Source organism: Xylocopa sonorina, chromosome 10 (assembly GCF_050948175.1).
Source record: "Xylocopa sonorina isolate GNS202 chromosome 10, iyXylSono1_principal, whole genome shotgun sequence".
Taxonomy (NCBI): Eukaryota; Metazoa; Arthropoda; class Insecta; order Hymenoptera; family Apidae; genus Xylocopa; species Xylocopa sonorina.
The window spans coordinates 9476170-9497239 of NC_135202.1; the positions used below are offsets into that span (position 1 = coordinate 9476170).

At 33.0% G+C, this 21070-nt stretch overlaps 3 protein-coding genes and 1 long non-coding RNA gene across 9 annotated transcripts; 2 read left to right on the forward strand and 2 right to left on the reverse strand.

Annotated features, from left to right (window-relative positions):
• Window positions 1-61: 61 nt before the first annotated feature.
• Window positions 62-1432, forward strand: LOC143427930 (protein FRA10AC1 homolog). Its single transcript, XM_076902450.1, has 4 exons — window positions 62-212; window positions 460-628; window positions 792-951; window positions 1025-1432. The coding sequence occupies exons 1-4, from the start codon at window positions 106-108 to the stop codon at window positions 1315-1317; spliced, it is 729 nt and encodes a 242-aa protein (XP_076758565.1). The 5' UTR covers window positions 62-105; the 3' UTR covers window positions 1318-1432.
• A 1647-nt stretch (window positions 1433-3079) lies between these two features.
• Window positions 3080-15546, reverse strand: Nt5b (5' nucleotidase B). 6 transcript variants are annotated; one of them, XM_076902444.1, is made up of 11 exons: window positions 15352-15484; window positions 13584-13693; window positions 11699-11876; window positions 5302-5375; window positions 4998-5211; window positions 4479-4902; window positions 4235-4391; window positions 3910-4150; window positions 3568-3805; window positions 3359-3475; window positions 3080-3270 (listed from the first exon to the last, which is right to left on the reverse strand). In XM_076902444.1, the coding sequence occupies exons 2-11, from the start codon at window positions 13627-13629 to the stop codon at window positions 3103-3105; spliced, it is 1857 nt and encodes a 618-aa protein (XP_076758559.1). In that variant the 5' UTR covers window positions 13630-13693; window positions 15352-15484; the 3' UTR covers window positions 3080-3102. The 6 variants fall into 6 exon arrangements, with proteins under 6 accessions (XP_076758559.1, XP_076758558.1, XP_076758556.1 ...); XM_076902443.1 differs by lacking the exon at window positions 15352-15484 and adding an exon at window positions 14234-14374; XM_076902441.1 differs by lacking the exon at window positions 11699-11876 and having other exon boundaries at window positions 15352-15546.
• LOC143427933 (uncharacterized) lies at window positions 6895-8588 on the reverse strand. The gene is made up of 2 exons (XR_013102376.1): window positions 8136-8588; window positions 6895-6957 (listed from the first exon to the last, which is right to left on the reverse strand). It is a non-coding gene; the product is annotated as an uncharacterized LOC143427933 (long non-coding RNA).
• Secs (Sec synthetase) lies at window positions 15368-19334 on the forward strand. Its single transcript, XM_076902447.1, has 6 exons — window positions 15368-15476; window positions 16682-16872; window positions 16947-17220; window positions 17300-17675; window positions 17749-18245; window positions 18413-19334. Exons 2-6 carry the CDS (start codon window positions 16759-16761, stop codon window positions 18676-18678), a joined length of 1527 nt encoding a protein of 508 aa, XP_076758562.1. The 5' UTR covers window positions 15368-15476; window positions 16682-16758; the 3' UTR covers window positions 18679-19334.
• Window positions 19335-21070: the final 1736 nt, after the last annotated feature.

Below are 21070 nucleotides of genomic sequence, written 5' to 3' on the forward strand. Positions count from 1 at the left end.
ATTAACCAAGTAACAGTTCCTCGACATGCGTGCGTTTCACGTGGTGTGTTAGAAAGACACCGATATCCCGGCTTAGAAATAGAACCAGTTTATTAAGGAGAGAACATGTTCCCAGCTTACGCGTACCTGTCAGCCTATGACAGGCACAAAAAACTTATAAATGATTATTTTACATTGTACGGAGGTTCGATGACATCTTTAAAACGGGACACGTATGTTAAATTTTTTAATTGATTTTCGTACATCCCTCACGGTTTCTATAATGCTTCGTATAAGTCGCGATGTCCCTTGATTCGTTGTTGAATATACGCTTTGAGAGTTTGGTACGAAACGATATTCCCGGATATGTTTGAGAAAAAAAAAAAAAAAAAGTTGCGTAACAATAAACGATAACGAAAAATGACAGCTTCGTAAACTCTAAAAACAAGCAGCTCTTGACGTTTCGGCCTGTGTTTCGAGGTCCCGAGATAAAACAGACTATGACGTCATTAGAGAAAACCACAGATTTTTGTGGGATCAGGATAATGACAAACCAGATACATGGGGCGCACGTTTGGCCAAGAAATATTATGACAAACTGTTTAAGGAGTACTGTATAGCTGACTTGACGTATTACAAAGAAAATAAGGTAATTTGTATCATACGTAAATGTTTTAAATCGAGTCGGCGAACAGGAATACCTGAACTTGTAATTTTTACTTCGAATCTATCTTTATCGATCGAAGTTTATATACTTTTGGCAGCGTGTTCATTAGAAAAAGTACAAATCTCTAAAAGTATATATCAAATAGGTTGCCTTGAGATGGAGAACAGAGAAAGAAGTTATCGTCGGTAAAGGGCAATTCGAGTGCGGAAATAAAAGATGTAAAGAGAAGGATGAACTTAAATCTTGGGAGGTAAATTTTGGTTATATAGAGCACGGTCAAAAGAAAAACGCTCTAATCAAGTTAAGTAAGTTACGTTGTTTTCAATGTTTTGATATATGTTATGAAAATACTTATTGATTATCGATGTACGCTTCAAGGATTGTGTCCCGAGTGTTCTACAAAATTAAATTATCGATCACAAAAAAGAGAAGTGAAAAGAAATAAAACACTAAAGAGACTAGGGACAAATACGGAAATACTCGGTAATACACCTAGTACGTCCACTGTTCAAGTGAAAACTGAAGAAAACGAGGCTAGAAATAGTATTGAAAAATCTGTTGAGGAAACAGAGAAGAACGAATCTAATATTTGGAAAGAGAAACCAATTGAAAATGTTGACAAAACAAGGGAGGAGGAATTTGAAGAATATTTAGCAGATTTGCTAATATGAGAAAAGGAATGTAATTTTCTGATGCTAGTAATGTTAATTTGAATTGAAAGAAAAAAAATATAATTTCCATGCACAAGACTAGTCATGTTCAAATAAATATAACAGTTATAGTTGTCGTACATTTATTTCAATTGATACACAACTCGTATTCTACCGATATATTGCACGATATATAACAGGGGTTTAGTATATATTTTTAACTTTTATACATGAAATAATTGTCCATTTCTTTTCTTACACTTATACAACAAAATTAAATCTTTTTGATACAAAAAAATTAGCACCAGCCAATTCGTCTGTATATATAAATACATATATAAGTACTGTGTTTGTTAGTGTGTGTTTATGTGGATATTTTAGAATAAATAATAATAATTGTTTATTTTTATTGCTGTCAAATATCTTCCAACAATTGTTTATATATCATACTTAATATATATCATATATTATTTATTCTAAAGTGAGCTTCTGATTTAGCTGTTGCATATAAACAAATTTTAATGCAGTTAACTATTTCTTTAGCCATGAACGATACATTTTCCTTATTTCAAAATTCTATTTTTATACCTACTATTATAAAACATTTTATAAATCATAAAGCTATTGATTAACGTTTTTATATAAGATCAAATTCGTCGTATTTATGATTTCTAAAAGCTACCTTTTAATTCTTACATATATAAGGTTGAATATTGTCTTGTAAAATGATTATTAGTGACTTACTAGTTTCAAATTTCTTATAAGTGCTAACAAGATTCCATAATGTACACTAATATCTACAAACGGAGAAATTAAAGATATAGCCGGAATCGAGCACATTTTATGTGCATTAAATTTATATAACATGGAATTGAAAACAATTCAATTCATTTATTTTTCCCTCGAATTTTATTAAATATATCAACCTTAGTGTTAATGAGCTGAATTTTCATGTAAAAAGACTAGTCTTTAATACTCAAATTTACACTATTTTCAATTGTTATAATTCTTACTATATGTATACAATACATAACAAGTTTATAATCATATTGCATAAGACTGAACACTTATATGCATACAAGACTGAATGATATATGAAACATATAGCATACAACTAGAAAAGAATTCAATATTTTATGTTTCTATAAACGCCAATTTCTTGTGCGAGAATCGTACATCTTTAGATCTCTCTTTAGATCATTATGAAACATCGATTCCATTGTTCTCTAACAAAAGATCATTATTACTTAATAATATAAAAGAATTAACAACTATATTCTGTTGGACTAACTTCCGGCTCAATACAAGGAATAATTTTATACATTTATATACGATTACACATCCGAAATGTTTTTCGTATGTATCTTGTATCATTCTACGCGTATTTAAATAAATATATTGAACTAAATTAACGAAAAAAGCTTACTTCTCAGCTTCTAAATCATTTTGCATTATTGTTTACAATAATCTATAATTTTCAACCGTTTGAGTTATATCACTATATCATAAAAAAGTTCAGTTTCAATACATTAACGTTACAATTGTATTCATTCTGGAATATTACTTTATCAATGTTTTTGCATTGCTGCGAAGAACATGGGTAAACTTAATGTGACCATAATAATTTGCGTCGCAAAAAGCGAAGGAATGAAACACAATTAAAAAGACATACAGCTCAATAATTCGATTGATGTTTTCAATCGCAGATACTTTACGTGACAGAATTGTAATCAATCTTTCCGTAATATTAGTAAATGGTTCAAAAAATATAGAAACAAAACACTTGTAACGAACAGCGAAAGTGATTCATTTACAGTTAGAATTTCTTGTACACGATTTTACATGGTTCGCTTGTTTCTGAGAATCGCTGTCCTCGTCACTACAATCTTCATCGTGTGTATGCGTCACATTACGAGGAGTTTCCGGCCTTGCGTGTGGTATTTGATTATTTGGACAGTCCACGTACAAAGTTTTCTAATAATTGACATAATCGTTTAAGGTATGTTTTATATTGTTATAGGTAATATCGAATAAACGAGTAGAACAAATTTTGAATACGTACCGTAGGATTATTCGGTTCTTCTTCTTCGTCGGTAAGTTTGAAAGTCCGAGATCGACTAATCATTGGCGTTTCCATAACGAATCGTTGTTCGTGCGCCACAGTACTCTCGTGAGGCATCTTATAGATATAAAGTAGAAGCATCCAATGAAATCAAAATTCAAACCTTTACGAACGGTACAAAAAAGAGAGAAGATTTCTAGTTAGCTTACCAACATGGCAGGAGCTCGGAACATGTATGAGAATGGATAATAAATGAGATTTAAGAATGTTGCCGCATAAAGGTCAGCGTATCTCACTACTTGGCTACTAAAAAAGGTTTGCCTACTTCCGCTACGGAACAATGAGCCCATCATTCCGTAAGACAAATCCATTTTGTGCGTTACATCTCTTATAGACGCTCGTAGCTTCGAAATGTCCGGCTTTTCCTTTGTGCTGCTATCTAAATTTCTGCGAAACAAAAGTATCGTTAGCTTGATTTATAAATGGGAGCAAAGTGGATGGTTTATCCTTCGCTTAGTCATAAATGCTTTTTGAAGTAACATTTTACTTACTTATACATTTCCCCTAGCATAACGTCTAAGTTCTGTAACTCGGCAAATAATTGACACTTGTCTGTCCAAACGTGAAGCTCTTGAACCAGTTCAGGTACTATTAAAAATGTTCTCCAACCTCTGATTTTTTTACTCTTTAAGATATCACCGAAAATATGATCGCCAACATATAATACATCCTTGCCTTTTGCACCTATAAGCTCAGTGAATACGTCGCACGAACCGCCAGAGTAAACTTCCCCTGGTTTACATCAAATTCTCTATTACGATCTTGTATTAGATTTAAGTATCATTAAGACATTAAACTAAAACATGTCTAATCTACCTGTATGAAGCGGGCCTTTATGCGTTCCAAGTTTCAAAGCTCCCGTTCTGGTATCTACTTGCCGCAAAATTGTACCCTCGCCGAAAAATAATGGTTTCCTAGCGTCTACTACAATAGTATCAAAATACGTTTTCCAATTCCTGTGCGGTTCATCGGGCTACAAATAAGTAATTTCTTAATACAATTGCCTCTGCCTGTTAAGGACAGATTTTACCACAGTTTACTTATTAATCGCAACGAATACCTTCGCCCCATGCGGGAAATCGAAAAGATAAGTCATAATTTTATCGGTAAAAACGTAATCGCTGTTCGTTAAAAGAAATATTTTCGCCCCGCTTTCTCTGATCCTATTAAGAAACATCGGTAACCTCTTGTCTTTCTTCACGTACTCGTCTAGATTTTCGATAGTTTTCGTCTTCAGATCACCATGAAGGTGTATCCAATCAACGGCGTTCCGTACATCCTGGAATATGCTTTTGAAGCTCATCGTTAGCTCGCCCTCTTTCACCCCTGTTTTCTCTCGCGTATATTGAGGAGAGTTCGTGAAAAAGTCTATCAAACATGCTAACAAATACGTCTCGGGAAGATTGAACAATGTATTGAGCACGTATACCCTGGATTCGTCCAATTGTAAAAATTTGTTCGGATAAAGCTCGTACACTTGTGAACTGAAATGGAAAGGGGAAGAATGTTTTGAATTAATGGACGTCGAAGTAGAACAAATTACAAACACGACACTCGTAGGAAAGGAATGTATTCTTACTGTTTCAAAAATTCGAAACCATGAACACAGACGAGAATATTCCCGTAGGCATCCACTTTCAGAAGGTTTCCGTAAAGAGTGTCGAACCATAATCCTCGCACCGGGAAACTAGGATCATACTCGAACGCTTTGATTTCCTGCGGGTATCCCAGTGACACTAAACGATCTTTTAACAGCGTGAAACCCAGTTGCTCATACTGCGGTGATTTGTACTCTGAAGTATTTCGAGTAACGTTTTTACAAACATATAAGCTTTCCTTTCTTCCTTTTCCATTCGAATAAAAAGTGATTTTTTTTACTTTACCTGCCAACGTGTAATCCATGTCGAATCCATAGAACTTGATATTTTCTAAATGAAGACTACGGTTCACAAAAATTCTGCAACAAAAGTAAACAAATAGATGCAAATATTTAAAGATATTTTTCAAATGCAATAAAACAATGTATTCTGAATTATTACACATCAATTATGAAAAGCATAGTAGAACTTTGAGAAAGAGAACACATTTCATAAAAGAACAATCGACTTTTTTTTGATTGAAAGCAAAATTTCTTACTTTATTTACAATTGCATCAAACCTGTTTATGGCAACTTTTCGAGCTCTATTAATGAACGTGTCCGAAAAGAATGCCCGCGAATCATCTGGACTAACTGATACGTGTGGCAATACCATTATATCGGAATCGCTAACTTTCCTCGTTAATTCAATATTATTTTTCGAGTTACTCATTTTTCTTCTAAGTGCAAGTGTTTTTGTTACAACAAGCTGTTATTATCCGCACTCTGAAGGAGTTAAATGTGTTATAATGTTGACATAAAACTAAATAGTTTAAGGCTACAAAATGTTGATTTCAATTGTTATAGACATTAGAGAGAGAGAGAGAGAGAATTTTGTTATATCGAATACTTTTCGATATCAATAAATTTGGTCTATCTTATCGAACGTCTCTTGTTTGTACTTTGATAAATTCAATTAATTGTTTCCGACTCCATGAATGGGTTGCTTTATATTAAAATTGCATACAATATGCGTTTTCTGTAAAAAGTGAAAGGAAATTAATAAATCTGTCACTTGTCTGTTAACGTAAATATTAAGTTATCAATGAAAATTAATCAGTGTATTTTGAGAACAGAAGGGTAAAGGCTTTAATAAATGGGATGGGAAAAGATTTATTGTACCCATCAGTTCCACTTGTAAAAAGTGTGATAGACGTTATCCGGTCGATAATCGCATCGTTTTATATTGGGCATATAGTATCAGCAATTATCTGTACACTTAACGTGGAACACAATTAATTAATGCGACGACAGAGAATCGTGTGATAACACGATTTGCATTTCTCTCAGTATTTCCCACGTTATTTATCCAAGATGTGTCTTAATTTATTCTCGAATACTTTAATTAAAAAGAAAAGAAAAATGAAACAAACATTGTCGCGTGGCAATGTTACCAGATCGACCTGAATGCTGCATTTTCAACACACGTGAAGTGTTGCAATCGATACGTATAGATGTCGATATTAATTCTCGAAGTGCGAGGCTATATAATCTTACTCTCGATTGGACGAAGCTTTAGAAATCATTGGAGATATTGAGTACGTGGAATTATTGTTGGAGTTAATATAAAAATTGTTTAAAAAATGCCAGAAGAAAGTGTGTATACCGATAATGACCAATACTCGCTAGTGAATTATATGCTATTTGGTTATGTTTTTTCTTGTACCGGCAATAATTGGGTAATAACTTTTTTTCTCTTCTAATTGACCTAGATAACGATCAGTTTCTAGCAGAGGATAAAAACGAGGGACTTACTCGTTTTGGACGCAGCGTCGCGCGTTCGCAAAATTCACAGCCGGCAAGGTGTCGTCATTCACATCCTTCAGCCACATTTTTCACTATTTTCAAATAATCATGGGCACCTTGCGATCGATATGCGTACCTGTTAGTCGGTAATAACAGCTTCGATAGAATGGCGATCGATAAAATGAGCATACGGAAAGGTTAATGAGACTAAAGCGGGAGCGAAACGTGTTCGTTTACATTTCGCAAGCTTCCGCGGGTATCAATCTTGTTTTTAAGCATAACGCTGTTGACGGAATGTTTATCAGAGGTATGTTCTTTAAATTGTTTCACGATTCGTCGCGTGAATCGCTATAGAAAGTGTTTTCTATAATCGTAATCGATCGAATTCATACTTGTACTTGCTAATCGATTGTAACGAACGTAGACTTCGTTGCAACTTCACATTGTTCCCTGCGGAAACGTATAATACGTGTATATTTCCTGTAAGGGTAATGAAAGTCAACGAAGGCACATTATATTACGCGCGTCTGGTGTCTTATAAGTAAAACAATCCTATAATTCCACGAACGCTACGTTTGGAGCGATTACGAATTCATCAAGAATACGAATTTTTCGTTGGGGAAAATCGATTCTATGCATCGATCTAGAACGAACGCTGATCGATTCAGGAATCGAGTAGGAAATTCTATGCGAGTAATTCGTCGTTTGAAAAATTGATTTAAAATCGGTAATTTTTGTTCGAATAGATCGAAATGAATGTTGAATGGACTATTCTACGAAGCAGTATCCACTAAGAAACTACCTCTCGTTCTACGTTCACCGTTATCTTCGCATTATCACGATTAAGCGTTGCCTATTGAAGAAAATTAAAGGCTCTATTCAAATTAAATTTAGGAGCGTGGATGTAACGGCGTAGTACTTCGGTGAACACGTCTCCATCAATTTGTAAGTTAAATCAGTACAAATTACACTCTACGATTTTCCATGTTAAACTTTTGTAGTACACGCATCTGTTTTATAATTATATAATGCTGTTACTGGTTACTATCCTCTGATGTACACTAGAAAGAATTCGGAATTCGACAAAAGAGTTAAATTAATCACGCGTGTTACAGTTCTACGTCAGGTGCCAATTTATTTACACGCACGTCTTCAACTGTACGTAACCATGTTATTGAAACTGTTACCTCGAAGATAATTCACTTTAATTATTGTTATAACTATCGATTGATTTTGTTTGCTCACTAATTACTTTATTCAATTTTACTTTACAGAAACGTGTATACTTTAAACACTGTTATCTCTTGTTTAATGATATGAGTATGGCAAAATACAAAAGCTCTGGTTCACTTGTTCTTAATAGAAGAATAATGAAAACATATGATATAACGCTTGTGAAAGCCGCGTGGTAGAAAACTACGATCCGATCCGGTCGATGATCAAACGTCAACTGATCCTTGACTTGCCAAGTAACCAGTTAATACGCGCCGATAGCAATTAATTCATCGTCTACTGGACACAAATCCGATCCACTACTTCCGCTGTCATTCCCGAAATTCACGAGTGTCGCTCTAAGAGCTACAATAGAACGAAACACGCTTAAAATAGGTTTGGATATCGCTGCAATTAAGATTTCATGGTCAAACTTGTTATTTATGCTGCTCCGTACCAATAGTCGGTATTTGGGAATAAAATGAGACATAGCTCGTGCCAGAAATGAACTATGAACTGCCATCTGTCGTCATTGCGTAAGAATATTTTTAATCTGAACATAATACCGTTTCCTATTATTTATATGGAAAAGGCAGGGAGGATGTAATAGAGCTCAATTTAACAAGATAGAAGAGGATAAAAAAGTTTTCTATTTTACGAGGCTGTACGCTCAGTGGTCACGATATGCAATTATTACTTTATAGAAGCAACAGTAGACACGTGGCAGTCTTGCGAACGGCCTCACGAAGAATTTTATTATTGCGTTTATATACTTTCATTTCTACATTAACTTGACGAATGCAATTTCACTTCAAGGTACTTGAAATTTGGAGCTCTGTTGCTCGGATACTCGAGAGCATAGTGCCGACACGATTATGGAACTTTCTCGTTGGCTAGTTCTTGGAAAAAATTTCATCTTCCGAGTAATTCATAGCACTTAGAAATGATGCATGCGTGAAATGATCGTTCCAGTTGCATCATTCATGTCCCTGTCAAACAGGAGAAGAGAGAGAGAAAGCAGAAACAGAACTTTTAATAAAACGTAAGATAAGTAATATTCGAGAAATAAAATTTTGTTTAACTTTAGAATAAAAATCAAAGAGATAGTTACTGTAGATTTAGTTATTTATAAATTTTCGATAGATAAGTAGTTAATATTGTCGTGTATACTTATTATCATGCATAAATATAATGATTTTCCTTAAATATAATCTCATTTGACCATCACAAAAATCACACATATACACATATTCATACATTCTCTGTACCCATGTACCATGAGTCACGTTACTCGTACTTGGTTTGTACATGGAAACTCAGTTACTGACCTAAAATTAGACTTCCTTAAACACGACCTTTCCAATATAATCTACATTTTGTACGTACAACTTTTCTACGTATAGATAAACGCTACTGTTCATTGTTTCCTTTCTGCGATTAACTTTAATTGTTCATCTACCACACTCTAATAGAATGCACGGCACCAATTAATTTTTGACCGTATACTGGTGCAAGATTAACTGATGTGACTTATAAGGTACAGATTTTAATTATTGTTTTAGCAGGAACTTCTTTCACTATGAGTGCGCGCTTGTTTCGCGCCTATCGACTCTTGTTTAAGTCGGTCAAGTGTTTCGCGAGGATTCGCGTGTCTGTGTATGTACGAGTTTCTGCTAAGATATGCATCATCTACACTTTCACCCTATTTCTCGCTGTCTACACCTTCATCACGATCATCACTGACAATTATTTGACGAAAATCATGCAACTAAACAATGTGAAAGATTAGCAATTTTAATGATGAATTCCTCATAAAGGTGAGATATGTAATTTTTTAAGTAATGAAGAATTTGAGAAAGTTTCCAGGACGAAGCAAAGAACTAGATAAAGAATAGCATAAGCTTCATGCATCGAGCGTTTTATATAATATAAATAAGAAAAAAAATTGATTAATGAGTAATGGTAAGTCTATCGTTGCGATATCTAAACGTTAAGTGTTTTTAGCACTTTAGTCTTATCATAGGAATTATGTTATAGGGATCGTAATAACGTTATTATATTCGTTACAGATGATTCGTACAAGAACTATTAGTTGCCAAGGCTTTCTGTGAATTTTACCAAAATAAGTCGCAGTCCCTACATTAATACCGCATTCACGGAATCCTTTGTTATCAATTTCTAATAAATTTGATTCGTATATGTAACTTTTTAATTCGAATAGTCTCTTGAGTTTATTTAAACCGCAGATTCTAAAATAGCAAATATATACACTGCTATTGGCTATCATGGACCACCCGTGGCTCACGTGATATATATAACATGTAAGTGATATTACAGAATATCTAGAAAACGTTATCTGCTTATTGTACGATAACCAACAGCTCAGTTATTTGCAGGGTACAAATAAACTAATCCCATGCGATGGTACATGTTTATTGCGGAGTAGACTATTTTGTAACTACGTCAATTTACTTAAAATGTATCATGTTGTCGTCAAAGATCAATGGAATATGACGTGTTTCGACACGAATACGGTTTGCAATTGTCGTAATTCAGCTGCGTAGTAGGCATGATCCAACGTGGAGCACATATTTTTGACCGCCGCACCAAAGGAATTCTTATGCATACATTTGACCCGGTTGCGAAAAGTGCACAAGATTTCTTTCTCCTAAATAAAACGTTCACGTTTATAATGCAGTCGTGGGACAATAGGAATGTGGTTCTCTTTCATTGTTTCAAGACGAATACGCAGAAACGAAGACGTACTCTTTAATCTTTGGATCTCCTTTCAAGTTCTTCTATCAATGGTGAGAACCGACTTGAAACTTGAAGCATATTATGAACAACACACATGTGGCTAAAAGTGTTCAAACAGTAGGAAGATTTGAACAATGAGACTGAAGTAGCATTGAAATACTGGATTTCCTAAACTCATTTAAAGCAGTGTGTTACTCTTAAGCAACCCATCTAGAAACTTAATATTCTGAAGTTTCGACTGATTCCAGACTGATTTAATGGCGATTACGAAATGTATTTTGCAACATGCTAAGCGCTCCCATCTTGCATTCACAGTGATATCAACTAGTCATACTGCGGAATTTATTGTCGACTTATTAACGAGAGTCTCATTGTGAATAATAAATTCCGCAGACGAAGTAAAAGGTAAAGGCGAACAACACTTATCTTTAAAAAATGACGAAATCTTGAGGAACGTATCTTACTTGTTATTTGATCTTTATACATTAAAAATAACGATTTCACCTTGTTTGGATCTCTCTCTCTCTCTCTCTCTCTCTCTCTCTCTCTCTCTCTCTCTCTCTCTCTCTCTCTCTCTCTCTCTCTCTCTCTCTCTCTCTGGAGTTAATATCTGCATTGCAGTAAAAGGAAGTTATATGAAATATAGGCTATAGACGCAACGCGAAAGTCGTCCCTATTTACATAAGAATTAATGCACAAGAATATATCCTGAAAAGGTACTTAGAAACTTTGAAAAAAACAAAGTTGATTTTCGAAAAAGTTAAATTGTTACTATTGATTATAATATATCGATTACTATCTTTCCATAACAGTCAAAAATTAACGTTTCTGAGAACTGACGTGACCGTGAAACAATGATTCACACGTTTCCACGAAGAGACTCGTCCAACGTCAGCAGCTACCATCAAAATGAACTGATGAAATTTACCTGTGACCTAATTCACGTGTATCTGTTTGTATGCCATGACCACCATTATTGTAGTTATCCAGGTCTTCGCTACGATTGTCTCGAGTCATTGTTGGACTTAAAAGAAAGCCAGGCATCGACCGACGGAAGAACTCCTCACAGAAGACGTTCGACTCATCTAAGAATCGGACTTTGTACCCTGCTCCAGAACATTCGAACGGTGTTACTGACAGAAAAACCTTTACCACGGAACAGAGATGTGAGAAAAATAGCGGTGGAAAAAGAAACTAATCTGTAAATAAGGTAACTTCTTCCTCCATTTAAAATTTTTTAATTTTCAACGAAATTGATAGAGTAGCAAAACGAAGAAACAGAGGAAGATAGTGAAGAAATGATGGAAATTGAGAAACGAAATTTTTACGAAATCTGATTTTAGCAAGATATAAATAACTTTATTTTGTTTTATCATTCGATGAAAAGCACACAGTACATTGCACTGTGAGCGTGTGATTTCGATAAGGAGAATGAATAGAAACAAGGAAGCATTACCAGTCCTTCTCGGCGGTGTAACCAGTACGTTCACATTTTCACAATTCATAACGACTCGATTGAAACTGAACTGTTAGAAGTCGATCATGGAACAATTCGCGAGGGACAGAGAGAAAGGCAGAGAACGAACGTCAATTATTTACGTGATTACTTAACTGTCCACTGCAAATAACAACGTCGTAGTGAGTGCAGTGAACATTCTCAGTCACATAACATTCCTACCAATAATATGAAAATACGGCCAGAATAGCAACGATAATAACGACGATAAGAAGGCTGCAGGGGTCATTTGAGTGATGATGATAAGCCGGAAGGAAAAGTACACGAAAATCACGTGATGATCAAATCAATTAAACAATCGCCAGATTCTCTACAAGTCGTGAATGAAAGAAGAGATAAAACGCCTGAAAAATCAATTTTTCATTATTAAAGTACTGCTACCGTAAAGTTAATTATAAATCCAGGTATACATTCACATATATATATTTTTTAAATTAACGTAAATAATAAGAAATGAAAATTACTCAACCGTTAGCAAGAAATATTCTGTTATCAATGAAAACGTCTGTTTTGACAAGCGTTTGTGTTATTTAACAATAAGTCGCGACAATGCACGTAGATAAAGAAAACAGAATTCTTTCGAAAACGAAACGCGATTCTTTCGAAGAATTCCGATGGTAGGATATAATTCTTCAAACAAGAAAAACAACGGCGGTAATCCATGAGTTTGTTCGCGTCATCTTAAAATATTCACAATCACGGTAGAAATTATATTAAGCTGAACCAGTTATTTTCGCGTTGTATGATCGAGCCGTTTCTGACAGTGCGTAGGCTGTTCAGACGGCCTTGACAATCTTGTGAATTACGGTAACATTTGTGCTTTAAAGCGAGATTACATGCTTCACTTTGGCTAAACAACGCGATCGTTTCTATAATATTGAGAACAACGTGAACAGTGTATGTATCGTTGATCTTAGGATGCTGATATAAACGAATAATATATACTTTATGCAAAATTATTGAAATAATGAGGAAACATTGTTAATTATTCGATGCGTCGAAAGGATGCTGCCTAAAATAATCACCTATTGAAATAATTTAACTTTTGCAACAACTTTATTTTAATATATTTTTGAGATTCGTTTATTGTGTTTCAACAATACATAATTAACTAAGCAATTAAATAAAAAGAGACAAATTCTTGTGCTGATGTGTAATTGAAAAATAGAAATAATTATTGTCGCAAATCAAATTTAAATATAGAATTAAAAGTTTAGATAACATTCGTAAATTGTTCTTTTTTTTCAAAATTTTTAGCAGTTGCTAAACAAACATCGCTGAAATATTAATCACTAACCTTTGACTAGCTTGTCGATACCACTTTCTATTTCCGCTAGGATCATTATCGTTTTGAGATGTGTTGTTCCCGTGATCGTGTGAATTACAATTCTCCAATTCCATGATCAACTGAAAAATTAGAAGAATTCGATGAAATAAATATCCACTTAACTTTTACCGTTAATCTCGAGGTATTTATATCTGTAATTTCATTGAACAGCATTTAATTTATGATAATTAAATAAACATTTTTTAAGCAATATTAATATAATCGTATAATCGTTGGAATTGCTTGTTTAACATTTACAAACATTTGCATTTCGTAAGGAATTATGCGCAATCTGTACGATAAGCAAATTAAAAAAAAATAAAAAATGTAGTTATTTATAAGACAACGGACAGCAATAAATTAACGAAATCATGGAAAAAGGCTTACACAATGCTCGATAGTGCTTATTTACCAGTGAAACATACAGAAGGAATATCGATTGTCAAATTTCGTTTACTGAATGTCTTTGTAAACGTTAAACAAAAGAACATAATAGCATTGTTGCAAAGTAATTTTCTGCAAGTAGTGTACGTATGTTACAAACAGTGACGAAAAGTTATACGGCCATTGGTACCGCATTGACTAGTTGGATTTATTGTCAGAAATATAAGGGAACGTACCTAAATTAATCGAACTTTTAACAATATATTCAACGTTTTGTACAAATAGAAAGAAGAGAATTAATTACTTTGTTCGTCTAACTTAGGTTAAATGCCGACAAAACACCACAAAGACTGTCATTCGAATACTAACTCAACACTATCACCACAATGCAAAGCTCACCGCGTACTGAGGTCAATTCACTGAAATTGCATTGACCTGCCATGCAGGTATACCAATATACAAAATCAAAGTATTCCTATGTTGGATTTCTCTCTCTCTTTTCTCTCTCTCTCTCTCTCTCTCTCTCTCTCTCTCTCTCTTCCTCGAATTATCAGTGTTCAGAGTGCACGTGTTCAATTACATTTTAACAGTACAAATTATAGGTATGGGTTGAATCATTGTTAAGTATGAGATATGTTGTTAAGTATGAAACTTAATTTTCAATAACAGTAACTACTCTCTTTTAAAGTAAATAATACAATGCAATGTATAACATTTGAAATGCAATTCAAACGAAAATGACGAAGCTTTTATAGTATTTCATACGGTTCGATAATTATGAAAATTTTTGTAGGGTTAGAGGTTGATGAAATAATACATTACATAATATTTATGTGAAAGTGACTATATGTTAAAAATATATATTTAGTGGCGCCAAATCAAGGTATTCGAATGTTTATGTAGAACCGTGTATCCGCTATAAATTTGGCACAAAGTTAAGAGATTACGGAGCTGCTACGAGATATAAAAATATAAATATAAACGTTAAATTAGAAAGATCGAAAAATTCTAGGATTACAGCTGATCGTGCAAATAAATATTTGAATACTATTTTTACACTTATTATATCACAATATATACTATATAACGGTAAAAATGTTCTTTTTATAAACTAGAAAGATATACGCAAAACAACAGCAACTATGTAGAGAGAAGAATTAACACCAAATTGCTATATGTTGTGCGTTACAACTTTAAAGTGTTGGGATAAGTTTCGAGAATACATGAACAACACACGACATACTTAAAAGTCGACGATTCTGCGCTACGTTTTCATTTTTCGATATCACTGTGTGACGATTAACGATTTGAATGGGAGGAGTGAAACGGAGTAATTTATCAGTAAATGATGCACCTGCCGGATAGTTGAATCGTAAGTTGCACGCGAATCACTTCGACCTGAAAAGGCGGCGGACGAATTCGTTCGTAGCGCCGTGCGTAACCCGTCCGTCCGCTGTCGCCTGAACGCCATAATTCGAGGTAAAATCTCGTAATTCGTAGTTTTCGCAATCCTCCACGCGTCCGCGGTACACATCGTAATAACTGACAACGGTTGAAACGCAGTCCCGAGGCCCTTGCGGCCAAATAATTACGTTGCATCCGTTCTATTGCGTAAAATTAATCCGATTTAGGTGACCTCGACACGACATAACCTAACAACCTGTCTGCTAACAATCTCGTATGACCGCGGCGTAACTCGTGTGTATTGTTTGCTTCGTTCAGTTAAATGCATGTACGAAATTATGCCTCCGGAGCCTTTCGAACGTGTCGGACGATGCATGATCAATTGAACGCACCGCTACAATCTTTCATTGTCCATTTTCGTTACTTTCTCATTTATTAGATCGCCCCACGAAACTGTGTCACGTTCGAGTAGCCAGTTCCAGTTTTTATTTATTTCTTTCTTTCTCACTCACTATCGATTCTTATATACTATAATAATTATCAATTCTTTCTACTTTTTCTTCCCTCTTTGCTTTTTACTTTCAGAAGAAATGTCAGCATTTATGTGTAATAAGCAGCACATAATCTTCGTGCTGATCAAATGTTTAATTTGTTCTATTCTGTTGCAGATTTTGTTAAACAACTGAAAGCACGTTTTTCGTTATTTCCTGCAAAATATATAAATATATATGATCTTTTTATAATGCTATATATATCCTATATACGTGTACATATATAATATCTATATATATATATATATATATGTATATATGATATTCATAGTTACTTTAAGGATTTAACATCATTTACTTTGATATATTTTTATTCACATTGTTTGAAATTATGGGATATTGCAATTTTTGCACAGTATTTTTTGTTAAAATATGAAGAATTTATATATTCTTTTTACGTTACATATTTTTTGTATGCATTATTTAGTTTTTGCATGTTATATATAATGTATAATTTTTTGTATTCATACACTTGTTATTTTAATAAATTTCATTCTTATATGAAAAGAATGTGTTTTATTTTCTATAATATTTTCACCATTCTGCATTATTTTTCTCATACGAATACAATATAACAATAAATTGATATTGCATAAATGTTATAGCGACAATCAATCTGTTTATATAAATTTATATCAGTTGTTTCATTATACATAATATGTACTCCATATTAGTATTATATTTATATTTAATTAATAATTATTCTAATGGTTTTACATTAATGAAAAGCAATGCTGTGTTAAAACATCAAGCTTCCTAAAATTTGTGGCCTAAGTAAGTGAGAAAGCCAAATAAAGCAGAAGAAAATGAATAATCAGGCATTCAGTTTAGCGGAAAGACTTATTCCATCAACCTATGTGCAACAAGGTTTAAATGCAAAAAAAGCACGTGAAAATCTTATAAGACATTTCATTGAACATGTAAGATTTTAATTTAATATTTAAGCGATTATATTATATTTAAGCAATTGTTAATATAAATTTTGTAACAACAGCAAAAGTGGCCAGAAGAGGGTTGGGATGATGCAACAATAGAAGCTTTTCTCTCAGATCTTTCACAGATGGATAGCAACAATTTTCCCTCTAATTGTAGCGTTGGTGAGCGCGAGGCACGAATTGTATCAAACATTGTTGCAAGGCGACATTTTCGAATGGGTCACGGAATAGGTAGATCAAGTGATTTAGAGGAAGTTCAGCCTAAAGCTGCAGGAAGTAGCTTAATGTATAAATTAACAAATGCTTTAGTACTTGAAGTTATTCGATACATGGGTAAGATCAATAATCTTAAATTGTTTTCCAAGTTTTAATAGTAAATAATGAATCAGTTAATTACTACTTTTGATTGCAGGTGTAATAAGTATAGCAGGCTGCTTTTTATCACCAATGGCTACAGGCATGAGCTTGGTGTTGTGTATGTTAACATTTAAACAGAATAGACCACGAGCAAAGTACGTTCTCTGGCCTAGAATTGATCAAAAATCAAGCTTTAAGTCAATAATCACAGCTGGATTAGAACCAATTGTTATTGAAACTAAAATAATTGGAGATGAATTAAAGACAGATATGCAAAGACTTGAATCTCAAATGGCTGCTTTAGGTGAAAGTGTTGCTTGTGTGCTTACAACAACTAGTTGCTTTGCACCTAGAGCATGTGACTCTATTGATGCCATTGCAGCGCTTTGTACTCAATATAACATTCCTCATTTAGTAAACAATGCATATGGGTACGTCTATCATCATTTTTTTTCAGCCACGGTACATTTATAAACAGATAGTACATTGATACTTCGTTTGCAGGTTACAGAGTACAAAATGTATGCACCTGATTCAAGAAGCATCGCGTAAGGGTCGTGTCGATGCTTTTGTTCAAAGTACCGATAAGAATTTTCTCGTGCCAGTCGGAGGTGCAATTATCGGTTCCTTTGACAAAAACCTACTAGATCGCATATCAAAAATGTATCCAGGTCGTGCAAGCGCTAGTTCCATCATGGATGTAATGATAACATTACTAAGCCTAGGAATGGCTGGTTACAAACAATTGATAACGCAACGTAAAGAAATGTATTCATACTTGAAAGAAGAACTTGGAAAATTAGCAGCAAGACATGACGAAAGATTGTTAGATACTAAAGGAAATCCTATATCGATGGGAATGACTCTTCAATGCTTGAGTCATCAACACGATAATAAACAAGTTACAATGTTAGGTTCGATGTTGTTCCTCCGCAACGTTAGCGGTACAAGAGTAATAACTACAACAGAATCCAAGCATATTGTTTCACATAAGTTTGAAGGTACATGATCAGAAATATAGGATTATACTCTGATTTTTGTAAGAAGCAACTCTGCATCATAAAGTTTTCAATGCAGCCCAGTGGATTTCTTATGAAAATCACCATATCTGATGCAACTTTAATAGCGTGTTAATATGCACTATTTTTCTCTGTTTCGTTTAAATTAGGTTGGGGAGCACATAATAGTAATTATCCAATACCATATTTAACTGCTGCTGCAGCTTTAGGCATGAAGAGATCAGACGTGGATATGTTTATACAACGATTAGACAAAGCTTTGACTAAAGTAAAAAGGCGCTCAGCTCCAGTTACGCCCACAGCATCTCTTGCTGGATCCAGTATTAATGGAGATGCAGGAGGTACTGGTGGTCCTGGAGAGTCTAGCACAGCTTCAACTAGCCGAGCAAGTAGTAAGGATAGTTTGAGAAAATGAACCGTAATCAACGCAACTGGCCAGTCGAATCAGTACATTAATTTGTAAGTAAATAATTACTTACAACTAATGCAGCTGTTGCATACCTCTAAAGAACATTTCGCAATTTCATTTCCGATCCAAATAATTGATGTTCACACATATAACATACTTATTGAGAATTTACATTTAAAAAGATGTGTATGATATGTATATTTACAATTTCATTTAATCATAGATAAATATAAACTTTAATTGAATGTGTTTGAACTTAATGTAATAATAACTTTGAAATATAGTATATTTTAAGGAGGTGTGCAACAGGAAAATGAGCTGATTCGTCTGTCCATTTGCGTTGTAATGACGTCAATTGAAACGAAATAAAGGAGTGAAGCTCCATAGGAAAGATAACAGACATTGGAATTAAAATCGGAGAGATATTAATATCCAAGATAATATTCGAGGAGAAAACAAAAATGTTAGTATACTCTATACTATTATTAATTTGAAACTATTAATTAGCAAGCGCTGGCCGCGAAAGTATTTGTTATACTTGTTCTACGTTATAATGTAATTCGCATTTATTTTTAATGCAGAGTATATTATCCAGTTTTGTATTAGATCTTATATTTATCTTACGTAATATTACTATACGAGTTTAAAGTAGATCGTAGTAATATAAGATTAGTTCATTTGCATCCTTTAAAGTTAGTTTTCTGTTAAAAAATTGATTTTTTACGAATATTATTTTACAAATAGATAACTGTAATGGTGTAAAAATTAATTTAAAATCGTTATATTCATTATGCATTTCGGTACAGTAATTATTGTATGTTACACCTTATGATATAAATTAGCATTTTTCGTATGTGTTTGTGCTAGAAACATGAAATACTACAAAATGTTTATTTTCACTTCTATTTAGAAATAATATAATTCTATCGATGGTCATAGAAAGAAGACGTGTTATTACTTGTAAAGAGAGGTTTATAGTAGTTACAGTATTTGCTTAAAATCACACTGTTATAGAAAGTGTGTTTAAAAATTAGGAACACTATAAGAGAAATGATACTCCCGGAATTTGTATAACTCAAGTACAGACATAAACATGCTGTTTATCATTTTTAATTTTTTACATTTTTATTCCATTATAAATGTTCATTTTTAGATCATAAATAAGTAACTATATATATATACACACACCTTGTGTGCTAATAATATTTAAATTTTATTTGCGAACTTTAATTTAGATTGACGTAATTAATGGAAGTTAATCTACTATACAATACAACATTATTATTAGTTTAATATATTTAAAGAAACAATGAATACACAAAAAGAACCACTTAAATTTACATGGCATGTTACATTGCTAAACACAATCATTTTCTAGTTGTATGTACAAATCTTTGTGTGCATTTGTATTACACACGATAACTTGTATATACATATTAAAAAAGATATGTACTTTCCAGATTCACCTTTGGATAAATTATTTCGACAATGTTGTTTCTTAGTATGTTTAAATGCACATTACTTCAAGCATAATAATGTAAGTCAATTAACATTCAGAGAGTAGAATATTTAATAAATAATTGGAGAAGATTAAACCAAAATATAAAGCAATTAAACAAAATTTATAATCGTTTCAAAAACATCAATATTGTAATTATTATTTATATATAAAATTTACTTGTTGTTGATTCTTATTTGAAAAGTTGAAAGAACATACTTGCCTATTTTAGTGATTGTGATAGTATATTATTTAGACTATCTTTGTACAAACTTTGGTAATACAGTATAACATCTGTTAATAAAAACATTAATGTTAGCTCAGAAAAAAAGCAATACAACGTACAAAAATTAACAAATTGTATGCATTGTTACATTTATTGAAGAAGAATCAAAGGATAAAAATTCGTGTTGTGTTATTGCTCTTGGTTATAGATATATAAATATACTATTATATTAACTTAATAAATTTTGGATAATTTTTAGAAACAGAAAAGGTAATTTCTGAATTAGTGAGAAATATTATAAAACTGTTATTCAGGGTGAATCGTATATGCTACTGTAGAATGTACTATCACTATATAACATTATTTATAAAAGAAAAGATAACATATGGTAACGAGAGAGATTACGAAAAAAACATTGTAGAATAGTACATGATTATTGTACTTTATGCTAACAAAGGTCCTATGTACATACCAATGTTTTTGATTCTGATTTATTTAAGTATTTATTGTAACACATACTTCAGTTTACTTAATTATTTCTCTGCATTATTATTTGATGGAAACAAAAAGGCCAGCTCACATACATATTAATATATATTAATCTATATGCCTTTTACACAAAAATACAACGATCTTCATAATCTTATTTATATTTTATTCATTCTTTTTGAATA

What these genes read in the sequence shown, in the direction of transcription:
- LOC143427930 (XM_076902450.1), top strand. Translation starts at nt 106, where the DNA reads ATGTTCCCAGCTTACGCGTACCTGTCAGCCTATGACAGGCACAAAAAA. An exon ending in ACATCTTTAAAACGGGACAC is followed by an intron (nt 213 to 459) that starts GTATGTTAAATT and finishes CTGTGTTTCGAG; the next exon opens with GTCCCGAGATAAAACAGACT. An exon ending in AAACGCTCTAATCAAGTTAA is followed by an intron (nt 952 to 1,024) that starts GTAAGTTACGTT and finishes GTACGCTTCAAG; the next exon opens with GATTGTGTCCCGAGTGTTCT.
- Secs (XM_076902447.1), top strand. Translation starts at nt 16,759, where the DNA reads ATGAATAATCAGGCATTCAGTTTAGCGGAAAGACTTATTCCATCAACC. An exon ending in TAAGACATTTCATTGAACAT is followed by an intron (nt 16,873 to 16,946) that starts GTAAGATTTTAA and finishes TTGTAACAACAG; the next exon opens with CAAAAGTGGCCAGAAGAGGG. An exon ending in TGTTTCACATAAGTTTGAAG is followed by an intron (nt 18,246 to 18,412) that starts GTACATGATCAG and finishes CGTTTAAATTAG; the next exon opens with GTTGGGGAGCACATAATAGT.
- Nt5b (XM_076902441.1), bottom strand. Translation starts at nt 15,531, where the DNA reads ATGTGTACCGCGGACGCGTGGAGGATTGCGAAAACTACGAATTACGAG. An exon ending in ACGATTCAACTATCCGGCAG is followed by an intron (nt 13,694 to 15,351) that starts GTGCATCATTTA and finishes CTAATTTTTCAG; the next exon opens with TTGATCATGGAATTGGAGAA. An exon ending in GGTTTCGAATTTTTGAAACA is followed by an intron (nt 4,903 to 4,997) that starts GTAAGAATACAT and finishes TTTCCATTTCAG; the next exon opens with TTCACAAGTGTACGAGCTTT.